Source organism: Odocoileus virginianus, chromosome 4, assembly GCF_023699985.2.
Source record: "Odocoileus virginianus isolate 20LAN1187 ecotype Illinois chromosome 4, Ovbor_1.2, whole genome shotgun sequence".
Classification (NCBI taxonomy): domain Eukaryota; kingdom Metazoa; phylum Chordata; class Mammalia; order Artiodactyla; family Cervidae; genus Odocoileus; species Odocoileus virginianus.
Window position 1 is genome coordinate 12,264,949 of NC_069677.1, and position 16,481 is coordinate 12,281,429.

Below are 16,481 nucleotides of genomic sequence, written 5' to 3' on the forward strand. Positions count from 1 at the left end.
AGGTTACCAAGTGTCTTAAACAGCTTTGCTTTCTTTGTGGAGGAAGATCCACCTACCTTGTTCTCCCTGGCTAACCACCACTTTATGCCTTTTCACTTTTTTCTCTAGAACCTTCAAAACTTTCTAAACATCCCCTTAAAAAAAAAACAATCCTGTCTCTTCAAACATTCCCTCTCTGTTGGAGCCTTTCCTTTCATAGTCCAACCTATGTCTCAAATTCTTCACCACCCATTTGTCCTTTAACCCTTATACTCTGCTTTCTTAAAAGATAATAGTAAAAAAAAAAAAATACTAGTGATCTCCTTGCTATTTATTCTAAGGATCTGTTTTCAATTCTCTCTCTTGCTCTTGCTCTTTCTCTCTCCTCTCAGAAGGTTGTGCAGTTACTGATTCCTCCTTGGAATTCTCTCCTCTTTTGGTTTCTGGGTGTATTTTACCAGTTCATCAAATCTACCTTATTATTTATTACTCTGTCTCCTTCCCCACCCTCTAACTCAACATACATGTCTAGTAATATTTCCCCAAAGATCTGTGATCAGTCTTTTGCTCTGATCTCCACAACTTTATGGTCTAACTTTTTATATTTGATTCCAAATTCATATTTCAAATTCCATCTGGACATCTTATACAGAAAAATAAATGTTGACAGGCTTTTAATAGTTCATTCTTTAACTGTTTCTCTGGTTAAAAAGAATACATTAAGCCAAATAAAGTGTTTAACTAAGCTAATTAATTTTGCACATCCACGCTAATTGTTTCCTCATTTAAAGTTTTCCTTGGTTTCCTTGTGACACCCTGGCCTATGAAAACTCTGATTTAAAATGCCAGGTTAACTACAGTCTTAGGAATGAATGACATTTATAAGAAGATGAAAATAGCAAAGATAATAATTTTAATGGCCATAAGCCCACTTTAATTCAAGAAATACCTGTATGAATGAAGACATGTCTCTGTAAGTGATAGTTCGTTCTAAAGGCAGCATTGCAGTGCTCACAAACGTGAGATTTAGGGGTTTTCAAACCAAGTGATCCATCCTCATTTATTGTAAGGATCTGGTTTAAAAAAAAAAAGGCAAAACAAAAGAAAGAAACTTTTAAAATGTAATACTAATTATAAAAAAGATAATGCCTTTTAATGCAAACAGTGGTCACCAGAGATTATGAAGTATTTTTTTCCTAGATAATCTTGAGAGGGCTACTGGAATAATTTTATCATTATTTGAAGAAAGTACAATGTGACTCAGAGTGGGTAAAAATTACTAATAAAACCTTGGAAGCTGGTTAAGTAAAATTTCAGCATTGTGTCCTCTCCTCTCCAAAGCTGATGTCTAATAGAGTCCCCAAGTGTTCTCTGTTAGGATGAGTATAGTTTTATTTTCAACTTTAAAATATCACATATGCAGTACAAGTCTTATGTTCTAGACATGGTATAAATATCAATCAGATAGGAATGGTTAAATAAATCATGAAAAATGAATACAATTTAATATTACGTGGTTGTGAAATAAAAAGAGAAAGCTCTTTATATTCTTATATAGAAAGAGCTCCAGGATTTGCTCTTAAGTAAAAAAAAAAAAAACAAAACAGGGTTTAGAATCTAATATATAATTTTGTTAAGTTTGAATATAAGATAATACATACAGCAATATATATGTTTGCATATGCATAAAAGCTATTTGAGAAGGATGTACATAAATGTATATAAATTTGGTCGTCATGGCTGAGAAACTTGGCAGAAGATATGGTAGGAGAGAGACTTTACACTAAACATACTTTAAAGTATTTTTCAGAACCATACAAATGCTTACCTATTCCATTTTCCTTTTTCTTAGAGAAGTAAAAAGGAAAACTGTTTTTAAGTCAACCTAGAATACTATTTGGAGTCAGAACGGTTCTGTTAAGGACCTCTAAGGTTATTCTAAGACTACCAAACTATTGTTAAGCATATTCCTTAATAAATTAGAAGGGTATGGGGGAAGGAAGGCAGGTGACAAAGACATCAACCTTAAATGCCTGTGCTTCCTGAGGTTGACAGTATCTTGGGCAAGGTCTAAACAGTGCCAGAGAGAAGTTCACTTTTGGGGTTCATGTCTTCCAGTTTAACCACCATTTGTTCAACACACAACATTTAAACTGCCTCTCTCACCAGCCACGTGGCAGAGTAAAAATAACAAATAATCCCTTTTTTCATTATTGAGGAGAGAAGAAAGATGACAAAACATGATGTGAACATAAGCAGCAAAGAAAACTAGGAGGTAAGATCAGGAGGAATATGGCAAGTAAGAAGCAAACAGTAGTGGAGGTGGGAACATAGAGAGTAGAAGCCAAGAAACTGTGTCACACACAGGATACAGAAATCTAACAGACATCTTAAGAAATACAAAGGCCTGTGGAAACTGATTAGGGCCTGTAAATACACAGCTATGACCCCTGTCCCAAAACTTAGAGGGCTAGGTAAGGAAAAAGGGCTTTAGTTTTTAAAAAAATTTTTTTTTCAGTTTAAATGCAGGAACACATTTCAGACTACACTGTATGTAAATCAATGGTAATTATTATGCTAATTATACAGGGCATGTGGATTCTAGGCAAACTGCCAATGTGGTCAACAATGCTTCAAAGTCTATGAACCAAAGTCACAGAGGGAAACATTTGGCAGGAGAATCCAACTGGGTGTCACAGCTTCCTGAAGAGTCAGTGAGAACGGAAAGTTTCATCTCTGGTCAGTCTAAAATTTTTTCAACCCCTCAAAGTCACAAAATAATATTCAAATTAACACTGTGTAAAACAAACAAAAAAAAAAAAACAAAAACTTTTAAAACATGACTTAAAATATTTCTAACATAAAACCAGGAACAAAAAGATGTTTAACATTTTATACAAAACAGACTAAAAACAAGATAGCACCAGGTATTTTTTTCTCATATGTTGATAACAAGTAAGATCCAAGTGCCAAAAAAAAAAATGGCAGCTCAATAGCTTTCTGTGGCATAGCAACTACACAGAAAGGTTCTGTAAGGAACAAATCTGGCCCAAGTTACTGAATGTGAAACGGATATAATCCTTGACTGTACAAAGCCTTTTTATGAAGAGTTAAGGAGTTCTAGGTCATTGTTTACTCACTGGAGGTAATACTGCCTTTCACTGTGGACTCCAAGCCTTAATTCAAGGTGGATTTTATGGATGAAAGAGCAAACACTTACTTGTGGATAAGGAGACTGAAAACAATCTAGCACATTTATAAGTTCGATGACAAAAAATAATCAAATTGCTGAACATTTTACATTGAATTTTATATTATTTTCTGCTTTTCTTAGGCCAGGGGAACACATATCTTTGTATAAAAGACACAGAAGAAAATTATCTTGCCATAGAAGAGCACCACTGGCTCTTCCAACTTGTAATCTGTTTTTACGTATAACCGACAGATTTTGCCCGTTTTATTCATCACTATAACCCCAATACCCAAATTGTACATAGTAAGACTCAGTGCCTATTGATAATAGCAACCTACTACCCATACCAAACATCCTCACCGCTTAACCACTGCTATTCGTAAGTTTCTACAAATTCACTAAGCAGCATCATAGAAAAAGGTGTGTAAAGAATGGGTATGTAAAGAACAAAGTTTCTTGGTGGAAGAGAAATGGCTCATTAACGCAGGTAAAATTACCTTCCTTGGTATAGACTTGGTTTCTTTTCCTGTCCACAGCCTTTCCAGATCTTTTAGTAAAATTGATCGACCAGTTAAGTGTATTTACCTTAGAGATTAGCTGTCTTACTTGTTAACAGTACCATAAAATATTTTTGCTTTTCTTTTTCCTTCAGCATATGAAAACTATTACAACTGAAGCATTTGAAATTTCCAAGTTTAAACCCTAAAGGGTCTGCAAGACAAGACAATAGTTTGTCTTGACTCCTGTCATTTCGACTTTTGGAGAAATATGGTAATTGTAAAGATCAAGCAATTGGGCTTTATCAAGAGTAAAGAAATTGGTAATAGTCTAAATAAGACTCTAAATATTAACTGTTTTCTTAACTGTTTCACAAGTTTAAAACAGAATTTTTCAGTAAAATGTTTCAATACCAAATGAATTCCTCAATCTGCTTTCTTAATCTCACAGTCCATTAGCAAAGACATTTTTTGTTCTGAGATAAATCTGTTCCCTGCCAGCTATCAATATACATAGCAATGGCTATGTTAAATAATATACCAATTTTTAACTAACAAAGCACTAAGCTCTGCCTATTCAATTCAGAGATTTTTGACTCTTCAAGGGTCACTGCCACCAATTAGCCAAAACCTGACACCCCTTCAGTGAGAAAGTTTTGTTCTCTTAAAAGGCAGACATGATTTCCCTCGTTCCATACTGGAAATATTAAAGTATATTTTAAACTAATAATTATAGGTTTTACCATACATTCTTAATCAACTGATTTCTAAATCACCAAAATGCAAAATAACAATTTGGAGGAATAAATTTCTCACCTGTCACATTTTATTGCAACTGGAAAATGAGATCTTCTATAATTCCCTTTACAATCCAAACCCAACTAGAAATGGAAGAACAGTGCAACCCCAAAGACATACAACAAAACAACAAAGTAGCCCACAGCAATACCTACCCTCAACATCTCTGACCATCCTAGTTATCACTAACATTCCATCTTCACATCATTACTTTCTTTCATTCTCCCTGATTTTTACCGTCTCTCAGTACTTGGTTTTACTTATTACCAAATTTAATTTCTAAATGGCAAGCTTTTGCCAGTGCAAAAACATGAAATTCACTATATCATAAGCATGGTATATGTAACTGGTGTTCAGGAGAATGACCGAGAGCTTTAGAAAAGGTTTTTCTCTCATATTTCCTAAATATCAGGCAAAGATGTATATGATTTTTTTAAAAAGAAAGATTTACATCCAAATATTTTTAAAATTTATGGTTTGGCTCTGTGGAAAAATTATATACCCAGAATTCAAAATTCCCTAGGGAAATTAGATAAATAAATAAAATACTTATACTTTTCCAGTTTTTCTCTTAAGTACTATTTCATACTTCCATCCCTAGTCTTACAATCAGTTATTTACCTTAAAGCTACTTCTTTGACAATCAAGTTAGTTTCATGAGGAAGACAGTTTGACAAATAGCTAGTATTTCTAGCCTTTCAATTAAATTTTCCTCAATTTAGAATTTTTTTTTTTTTTAAAGAATTGAACCCTGTTCCTTTCTTCAGTATGCTATAAGAGATCCTGGCACATTAACAGGCACTCAGATTAACTGCTTAGAGAATGAAAAGGATATATATTTCAGAATAAGAAGTAGGTAACCAAAAAGCACTCCACTCTAGCACTATTAAGGAGTTTGAAAAGACCTAAAAGATGTACATAATACTGGGTTAAGATAGTGTGGTTACATCTTTACCGAAAAGATTCTTAGAGTTTATCGATGTTAATTCAACAATCCTCATAAAACCTTTCTGTGGTGGAAAACATTCTCACTTAATTCACAAAACAAGTCAACAGCAAAGTCAGGTGGCAATACCTCATTTATCCAGAAACTTTCAAAATCAAGATTTGAGATTCTCAAACTTAAATGTAAATTACAATTATCTTGGACTCTTTTTAGTACGAGTGGAAACCCCCTGGATAAGAATCTCTGGTGATGGGGCCTGAGTATTTATAACTGGAAAAGCCCTATGAGTGATCTAATGCAGAGCCACAAGACCACTGCCATGAATGCACTGAGACTGAATGAAGGACACTCAGGCTTTTCATACATTTCTCATAACTGTAGTTCTCTATAGTCCTAATCCACAAGGGGAAAAAAAGACAGTCAAAGTGTCGATGGAAGGTGATGTCAAGTGGCCACATAGATCTAGTAATGTAAAAATGAACAGTATGTCATTAAGGCATGAGAGGATGAAGCACTTATAAGCAGTCAAAAAAAAAAAACTTAAAAACTAGCAGTTAGGATTTCTTAGTGTGTGTGTTTGAGTGGAGGTGGGGGGGGGACCCTAACATCTCAGTCCTCCCAGAGGGTTTCACTATGATACATATGGTTTTTTTTTAATGCTTACAACATGAACCCCAAACCATTAAAAGCTGAATTATGTTCAAATGTACTATGTTTTAAAAGAAAACAATATATTAAACATTTCTAACAAAGTGGTTGAAATAAAACTAAATTTAAACATTTAAAGGGGACAAGTTTTTATCATGTAGAAAATTCACTTTCATAAAACAACTTATTCCATGACAGTATCAAATTACTTGACCAAGATAACCCTCTTCTTTAGACATGCTGCCAAATATATTCTGTCAATTTTCAAGTAGCAAATATACCTTAAGATGACTAAGCTTTGCCATACGATAAAGGATCAGAAAGCAATTATTGCTTAAAATTCATGGCAGCTAAAGATGACATAATATTGCAGTATTTCTCACCACAAAGCTTACCTGGAAGGGAGCCAGGTCTATATGGATCTATAAACTCTTTAATATTTTTACTGAAAGTCAGCAAGATAACTTCATCTATATTTCCTGTGCAGATCCCCAATCTAACATGATATAAAGGGGACACATACTCAAAATATTCATAATGGCAAAAATTCAAGATTTGTGAAAAGTGTTGGTGGAGAGTAGAGTCCTCTAAGCACTGTTGCAGTGGTCGCTAAATCATGTCCAATTCTTGTGACCCCGTGGACTATAGCCCACCAGGCTCCTCTGTCCATGGGATTATCCAGGGAAGAACACTGGCATGGACTGCCATTTCCTTCCCCAGGGGATCTTCCTGGCCCAGGGATCAAACTTGCATCTCCTGCAGTGGTTCCTGCAGTGCAGCACTTTCTTTACTGCCAAGCCACTGGGGAAGTCTCTAAGCATAATACACTACAATTATTTGAGAAACTTATAGTTGCTTTTAAGGAATTTAGAACAAGTAACACTGATTTCTAAGTAAGAGATAAGCTTTTCCTTCTCTTAATACAAAAAGGGGAGAGTTACTTTAATGAAAAATCTGAAGTGTGAAATTTTTTTTTTTTTTTGAAGTGTGAATTTTTAAACACAAGTTCAAAGTTCTGAGAATCCAGACACAAACCACTCATCTGGACACTGCAAGGCCAGGGTTAAAAACAGACAACAACCATTCTCTCTCCTGTCACATGTAATAGGTCAGGACAATGTAAAAATCCTTGTTTTTGTTATTCTCACAGCCCTGTCTGCCATGTATTATTTCTTGTAATTCCACTGTCCTAAGAATGCTCTAAAAAGACTGCCAAAACATCTTCTTACATGCAATATACTCAGAATAGGCAAAACCTCTTTCATCCAGCAACAACATAAATATATATATATAATTAAATAAATGCCTTTAGGAGTATTTTGATAATATATTATAAATGAGTTTATCTCAAATCAGACAAGCAAAAACTAAACTTAAACTCTGTAAAAATATGATCTGTATTACTTAGGACATAATTCCAAACACCCCTGAAGAAGATAATAACCTAAGTTTTAGTCAGAATTTCAGAATTACAATAAAAAATATTATCAGAAAAACATGGCTATAAAATATCAAGGAAAATTTTCAACTTACATATGTTGTTTTTTTAAAACTTGAAATAGCTGATTCACTTTGTTCCATAGCAGAAACTAACACAACACTGTAAACCAATTATACTCCAATAAGATAAATAAAAAATAAACTGATGAGATACTAAAAATAAAAAAATTTTTTAAAGATTTGAAACAGATTTTGCAATGAACACAAACATAACCACTATCACAATTTCAGAAATTAATAGTTTTCTTAAACAACTTGATTTATTCATTAATGTAAATTTTTAAAAGCATTATACATCACTGAGGAAAACATTAACCCCAAGAAAAGAAAAGGGAAGAAAGAAGCAGGGAGGAGGAAGATAAAGGGATTGCACAAAACATGAAACATAAAATGTCAATAATTATGAAAAACACACAAGTTTTAGTATGGTCAATAACCAAAGAAATTAAAATTTAAACTATAATGAGACATTCCTCTTAAGTACAAAAGAAGCAAAGTTTCATACTCAAGTTTATGAGAGAGCATGGACATACACACCTTAGGTCCACTTCAGGTAGCAATGTAACTAATAGGACATTTCTGGAAGGAGTAGCATTATTAGAAAACTTCACTTATTTTGCTTGCTTGTTTATTTGCTTATCTTACTTATTTAATTTTTAAAGAAACCTTTTAAAAAGTTCACACCCTTTGATTTAGCAGTACATGAAATGTATACACAAATATTTCAAGTGCAACATGATTTAAAATGACGACAAAGAGAAAACAACTTTCCAATAACATAGCAATATTGAATATGTGACACATCAAAATAATAATACATATGCAGCTAATATTTGTAAAAATCTTTAATAACTTTAAAAATAACTTACATACTCTAGTTACAAACAGGAAATTCAATGAACCTATACAAATTTGAAAATAGAAAAGGAATATGGCAGAAAACTGAAATATTTATCTCTAAGAATAAATGGGTTATTTTTGTCTCTATATTTTTCAAAATCTTATGCAGTAACCATATTTACATATATCCCAAAAGCAGCATATTGGTAAATGTTTAACATTTTAAGGGGTTAGAGTAGGGATGTTGATTTCGACGGTATAAATATTCTCACCGTGGCTAATTTCAAATTACCAACGGTTTCAGAGTTAGCTTGCAAAATTCCTGAAAACTTATTAATCAGCTCTGGCAAGGCAGTACAAACCGCAGCACACCAAATATCCAAAAGTGTACAAAATGCATAAATAATGATGATGATTTAAACCACAAATACAAAAGCAAGTAGCCCTCAAAATAAAAAAGATCATGTTATAAAATCTTAAAAAAAAAAAGATGAAAGATAACTGTAAAAAGATATAAATTATACTGAGACTTCCTAGGAATATCAAAATGATACATACAGTCAGCTACTACTGTATTGAAAGGAAAAAAAGGCAGGCAATTCCTAATAGTATTTATGGGTCACTTGTTTACTTACTAAGCCATTCATTTAACCATAATATTTATTGAGAATCTCTTAGGCCTACTATTCCGCGCTCTTGGGACATAGCTGTGAATAAAACGAAGTCCCTGCTCTCATGGAGCTTACATTCTAGTCTATCACAGGTATTGCACAACCTTTTCCTCATGACCAATTGGTACTGAATTTTCCTGAAACAGGAATACTAAAATAAGTAAGATTAATATGAATGAGAAGCAAGGGCACTGCATATTATCAGTTAGTTTTTAAAGAAAAGAGAGATATGGGGTAAGAAAAGTTTGTTTAAAAAAAAAGAAAGACACGTGAAAGGGAAGTAGAAAATTTTAAAGCAATGGCCCACCACCTCCACGCAGACAAGCATCTCTTCCTTATTCCTGATGCAACAGTCCAACTCCATAAGCCACATGAGACCTATGGACCAGCCAAGTTCCTGCCTATAAGATTAAGCAACAGTATGGGACCACCACCTTAAAATATTCTCTTACTTTTGCAGGAGAACGTTGTTTCCGTTTCTTCTTTTTCTGTAAGTCTACTGGCTCTCTGATTTGTTTTTTGTCTCTCATCAGTTGCTCAGATACATCAGTGAAAGTAATTTCCTGCTTTACACTTATCTGTTTAAAAAAAAAAGCCAATTTTAGAAATAAACAAAAAGTCCACTGTGACAAAGAGCCATTGTATGCTTAATTTTTTGCTAAATCTACATACAGATGTTCCCAAAAAGATTACTTGTGTGTGCAAGTAAATAGTGTGTTGAATAATTCAATAGGTAATTGACATATAAGAATCAACAGTATATAAATTGAAGGTACAAACTAGGATTTTACAAAAATTTATCTGGAAAAAAAAGATTAAAGCTGTCCTGGGAAAAAATAAGACCTGGGAGAATAAAGTAGAAGTGAGGAATAATTTCACTCCCCTATGTAAGAAAACTGAGGTTAAAAGCATTAAAAAAAGGTTGTAAAATACTAGGGGACCAGACTTCATGATAGGTCTGAATTTGTCAATTTGTCAACTGGTAAAACATCACAAAAACAACAAAAAATTCTAAAAGATAATTTCATCAAAAAACGGAATGATAATCTAACAATAAAATTTAATTATATTTAAGTTCAACGTTTCTGGCAATATCTTAACCAGTATTTTCCCAGGCTCTACAAAAAACCATCACCAAATGTGTGTTTCTGGAATTACATATGGTTTTAGGCCACAGCTATGTACAAGACAATTCTAACTACATAATAAGCAAAGAAATACTACAAGCATTAAGATGTCAAAACATTATCTCATCTTTAGATCTCAGTTCTCAAAGATGTGACGATATGTCCTAATATGTGGAGTGATGGTAGCATCAATTCTCATCAGAACTGATGGTACATAGTCCCCCACTGCTCACCACTACATTTTCAAACTATCCTTGAAATGAAAACACAAGTATATTAAAACTAAGAAACTTTCAACTCAACAGGCTCTGAAATACATTTAAAATCCTTGACCCTTCAACCAGAAGAACACGACAAGAAGTCTGCAACCTGGAAGGGGATGCTCACCCAACCATGCTGGCACTCTGATCATGAACTTCCAGCCTTCAGAACTGTGAGAAATAAATTTCTGTTGCTTATAACCTTTAAAAAATAATCTTGATTTTAAAAAAAATCTTGATAATACTCCAGGAAGTACAATCTGCTAATGGCTATATTTTCAAAAAACACACTTAGAAGGGGGTGCTAAAGGTTATAAACATCTTACAGACTTACAGTTTAAAGTCAGAAGACATAGCTGCGTAGAAGGGTTCATGAGGGAAATGCAACATAAGTCAGGGATTTCAAACTGACAAAATACAGAATTGGAAGTTTTGATAAATTTCTGAAATGTGGGCAGCATAGAACTGTAAATCAAGGAGAACTTAGGCATAAAAACATGCCTGTAAATGATTATTTAGCTAATAATTCAGCTTAGAGAATAGTACTAGTGACCATTCTTGTGGGTTCTTTTAGTGTAATTATTTGAAATACAAAATAGAATGATAAAGTCACCTCCAAGAAGGCTTCAGAATACATACGTTACCATCTCTGAAGTGATATTTACTGAAACACAGCTACTGAGGCTGGATATGGGACAAGGAGAAGCGACAACAGACTAAGCAGCTATTGAACTGCTCTCTCTTATGTTGCAAGGGCACCAAAAAGTAGTTTCAAACATTTCTGTTGGCTGATAAATTACAAAAAACCCACGAAAATACAGAACGCAGCAATAAGAAAGAATAACATTTTTTAGCAGAAGTGTCAGGTAGAATGTAAGACAGATTCACAAATAAGTTCTGCCATTAGCAGCTATTTAAACCTAGCAAAAGCCTTTATGTGCAAATAGTGAAAAAGATTAATATATACATCTGAACCATTTAGCTATTTCTACACATATGGAGAGTGATCATATTGGTACTAGCACCGACAAATATAAGGTACACTTCTAACATAATGAAAGTATAGAACCAAACTTAGAAGTATCAATGAATCAAAGCACTGTGACTGCTAATAAGCACACAAAAGCTACATTTTTAGAATACTCCAACAGGCTTATCACTCATAAATGAAATAAGGTAATCTCTACAAATAATACAACCACAAACTAAAGTATATGGTCCATGCCTTAAAAAGAAAAAAAGAAAGAAAAAAAAAAACTAATAACACTAATAAACTAATAAAATGGCACATATTAGGCTCAACCTAAATGAATGACACAGGGCAGGAACCAAATGCAGAAACTCATGAGATTTGAAATAACTGCAAAAAGCTGTCTGGATTGAATAAGAGACTTAATCAGAGCTGCAGGTTTCTCACACTATCCCCTTTTTATTTTCTTCTTCCAATAAACTTCCTACTCTGCCCAACAACTCTCTTCCACAGTCAGTAATGTTAATAAGCAATTCAACAAATGTAGGCATACCTAAAGTAACATTTCTAGACATAGTATGTGATGAACATTTGATGTGGTTTGCAAATTTTGGTCTACCCCTAACTCCCAAACAAAGTGACCCCTTACAATCATTTGGACTCTTCTTAGTCTTTATTCTTAATAACCTGTGTCCATATCCAATTCAAGCTTTACAGCATTATAATCTACCAATGTATTCTTCCCCAAATAAACTAACACAAGACTGCTTTATTGCCATTTGCCCAGTGAAGAATATACAAGAGCTCCTCCTTACTGCCCCTGCTATCAATTATACTCTTCCCCAGCTCAGCTTTTAAGAGTCTGCATGATCTCCTTTACAGTAAAGACCTGGGTCACTTGGCAGAAGTATCTGTCCTTACCATCTCTCCATTTCTGAAGTCATATGTTCCCTTCAATTTTCAACTTCACTTTTAGGTATTCTCAGTCATCTTCCCACCCCTGTTTAAGAAAAAAGAAAGCGTCTTTGTGCTTTCCTCTATACTCTGTGCTGCTGATTCCATTACTACCCATCTTTCAGGCTCTGCATCTTCACTGTCTCTAAAACAATCTCTCTTCACCAACTACTTCTCTGCCTAAAAGTACATTTAAATTTACCCTGTAAAATAATTTCTCGTGGACCAAAATATCTCCAACAACTTCCATTCTCTTACGGCCCAACTTTTTGAAAGAACAATCTGAAGTAAGTATATAATATATAAATAATTGCCACCAAACTTAGAGAAGTGGTTATTCTGAGAGTAAAAATAGTACACAGTCATATAAAAAGAATGTGTTTAACTATCACTAGAAACTGTTCCAAAATATTGCCTAGGAAACAAATAGAATCAAAGTGACCACAAGTACAACAAAGTCTTTAAATGTAAAGAGAATGATATAAAACATTAACTGTACTGTAAATATACAGAAAAAGCAAGAGAGTTCCAGAAATACATCTATTTCTGCATTATTGACTATGCCAAAGCCTTTGACAGTGTGGATCACAATAAACTGTGGAAAATTCCAAAAGAGATGGGACCAGACCACCTGACCTGCCTCTTGAAAAACCTGTATGCAGGTCAGGAAGCAACAGTTAGAACTAGACATGGAACAACAGACTGGTTCCAAATCCGGAAAGGAGTACATCAAGGCTGTATACCGTCACCCTGCTTATTTAACTTATATGCAGAGTACATCATGAGAAACGCTGGGCTGGAAGAAGCACAAGCTGGAGTCAAGATTGCCAGGAGAAATATCAATAACCTCAGATATGCAGATGCCACTACCCTTATGGCAGAAAGTGAAGAAGAACTGAAGAGCCTCTTGATGAAAGTGAAAGAGGAGAGTGAAAAAGTTGGCTTAAAGCTCAATATTCAGAAGAAAACTAAGATCATATGACCCAGCAATCCTCACTCCTGGGCATACACACAGAGGAAACCAGATCTGAAAGAGACATGTGTACCCCAATGTTCATCGCAGCACTGTTTATAATAGCCAGGACATGGAAGCAACTTAGATGCCCATCAGCAGACGAATGGATAAGGAAGCTGTGGTAGATACACACTATGGAATATTACTCGGCCATTAAAAAGAATTCATTTGAATCAGTTCTAATGAGATGGATGAAACTGGAGCCCATTATACAGAGTGAAGTAAGCCAGAAAGATAAAGACCAATACAGTATACTAACGCATATATATGGAATTTAAAAAGATGGTAATGATAACCCTATATGCAAAACAGAAAAAGAGGCACAGATGTACAGAACAGACTCTTAGACTGTGGGAGAAGGCGAGGGTGGGATGTTCAGAGAGAACAGCATTGAAACAAGTATACTATCAACGGTGAAACAGATCACCAGCCCAGGTTGGATGTAGGAGACAAGTGCTCAAGGCTGGTGCTGGGAAGACCCAGAGGGATGGGATGGAGAGGGAGGTGGGAAGGGGGATCGGAATGGGGAACACATGTAAATCCATGGCTGATTCATGTCAATGTATGGCAAAAACCACTACAATACTGTAAAGTAATTAGCCTCCAACTAATAATAAATGGAAAAAAAAAAAAAAGAAAACTAAGATCATGGCATCCAGTCCCATCACTTCATGGCAAATGATGGGGAAACAGCAGAAACAGTGGCTGACTTTATTTTTCTGGGCTCCAAAATCACTGCAGATGGTGACTGCAGCCATGAAATTAAAAGACGCTTGCTCCTTGGAAGGAAAGTTATGACCAACCCAGATAGCATATTAAAAATCAGAGACATTACTTTGGCACATCTAGTCAAGGCTATGGTTTTTCCAGTAGTCATGTATGGATGTGAGAGTTGGACTATAAAGAAAGTTGAGCGCAGAAGAATTGATGCTTTTGAATTGTGGTGTTGAAGAAGACTCTTGAGAGTCTCTTGGACTGCAAGGAGATCCAACCAGTCCATCCTAAAGGAGACTAGTCCTGGGTGTTCACTGAAGGGACTGATATTGAAGCTGAAACTCTATACCTTGGCCACCTGACATGGAGAGCTGACTCATTTGAAAAGACTCTGATGCTGGGAAAGATTGAGGGCAGGAGGAGAAGGGGACGACAGAGGATGAGATGGTTGGAAGGCAACACCGACTCAATGGACATGGGTTTGGGTGGACTCCCGGAGTTGGTGATGGACAGGGAGGCCTGGCATGCTGCAGTTCATGGGGTCACAGAAAGTCAGACACAACTGAGCAACTGAACTGAGATATACTGCCTCAATAATGTTAGCAATATCTGAAAGAACTCATGGAATCCAGGAAAAGAGAAATTTAACACCAAGAATATATCCCTATGGAAATGCATGCATGTGTTTATTTCCAGGATGGTTTTGGAAATAACAAATAAAACCAGTCCACAGGAAGGTTTCTAACTCCAAGCTCACCAATCCACAGGAAGGGGCAGCAGCACACTGACGGACAGACCTTGGAGTGACTCACAAACCACAACCCTCCCTTTCTGCCTGACCTGACGGCGTGTCAACTTCTGATACGCACTACATTTGTCAGGGCTTGAGAAAGTCCATAACTATCTTTTGATTTTGAAAAGGTTCGGGGACTCACAGTGCACAACAAACATTCTAATCTACTCCTCTATAATACTTATCATTAAAAATTTGTATTTTGGTTGCTATATCAGCATCTTACAATTTAGTAACTATAAGATGAGCTGCAACAAGTGATCAAACCAAATTATCTTACCTGCAATAGTGCAATCCCCATCTTACCCAGAAATCCTATTCTTATAACTTCTGTAGCATCATGGTTCAAGTTCTTCCCTGTTCCTCACAGAAGTTCTTCTGGATCCATCGTTTTACTATATTATGTGCTTTTATTTTGTAAGAGTTTTAGTAAATCTCTATCAACAGTTCTCAAGGTGTGGTCCAGGGACTCCTGAAGATCCCTGACACTCTTTCTCATGGGTGGTCCATGAGAGAAAAAACACTTTCACTATAAATCATGGGTTTTTTCTTTTTTTTCACTCTCCTCTTATGAGTATATAGCAGCAGTATTCAGAAGCAAACATGTGATGTCACCACAGACTAAATATACTAGCAAATATAAGATAAGCCAGACAATAAACAGATTGTAAAATTTTAAAACAAATTCTCACAGAATTCTTTATTTTAGAAAAGTTTTACTTCATTAAAAAATATGCTATGTGTGTGTTAACATGTAATGTGATTCATTTATAAAAATAAAATTTTTAATTGTTTTAATTTATAAAATAGTAAATATCAACATACATAACCAACAGAAGCAAGAGTTCTTAAGAGATTTCAAAATTTTTAAGAGCAAAGGGGTTCCAAGGCCAGAAATTTTGAGAACCACTGATCTAGATACATCTTAACTATATTTTGCATTCCCTTCCTTTTCTCCATTCAATCTCATTCAATACAGATGTCTTGGCCCAACCAACATAAATTAGTATAGATGTGTGTGCATCTGTCAGTTAGCAGACACACACATAATGCCTAGCTCTGTGTGCTAAGATCACTAAGAAGCAATGAAACAGACCTAGCATCTAAAACTTAGTTTCTAACTACCATTGTCCAAACAAAAGGAACCAGAGTTCCTTGGAGAAGTGACTGATTTCAAAGCTGGGCAAGGAGAACTATATATAAAGATGACCTTGGAACATTTTGTGGTGCCAGAAACTGGAGCGCATGTCAAAAGGACACAAGAGCTTGTCTGAAAGAGTTCCTAATGGGCAAGCTGAAACAATGTGAGAAAAAAATAAATGGTAGTACCAGAGTATAATCCAAAGAATAAAACAAATAGCCATTCTGATATAAATGGAATTTTTTTTAATGGATGGAAGGGACAGCTATAATTAACGTAAATATAGAAGGAATGAAGAAAATACAAATTCACATTTAGGTAAATACCACATTAATAACAGTTGGCAGGACCCACCAATGGATGCTTACATAGGTAGGTAAAAATCTGAGTAGAAATAGGATATTTAAACAGACTCAAACTATTGAATATTTCCTA

At 34.9% G+C, this 16,481-nt stretch overlaps 1 protein-coding gene across 9 annotated transcripts in view; it reads right to left on the bottom strand.

Annotated features, from left to right (window-relative positions):
* ZNF148 (zinc finger protein 148) overlaps positions 1–16,481 on the bottom strand; it is a 137,491-nt gene that overhangs the window by 46,977 nt on the left and 74,033 nt on the right. For 8 of the 9 annotated variants that reach the window (XM_070466130.1, XM_070466128.1, XM_070466127.1 and 5 more), the window contains 2 exons: positions 9,525–9,650; positions 929–1,052 (listed from right to left, as the gene is read on the bottom strand). In XM_070466130.1, coding sequence (XP_070322231.1) covers positions 929–1,052; positions 9,525–9,602 — 202 coding nt within the window. In that variant the 5' untranslated portion in view covers positions 9,603–9,650. Of the gene's footprint in view, positions 1–928; positions 1,053–9,524; positions 9,651–12,350; positions 12,412–16,481 lie in introns of those variants that run through there. The other variant, XM_070466129.1, reaches the window with a different exon arrangement.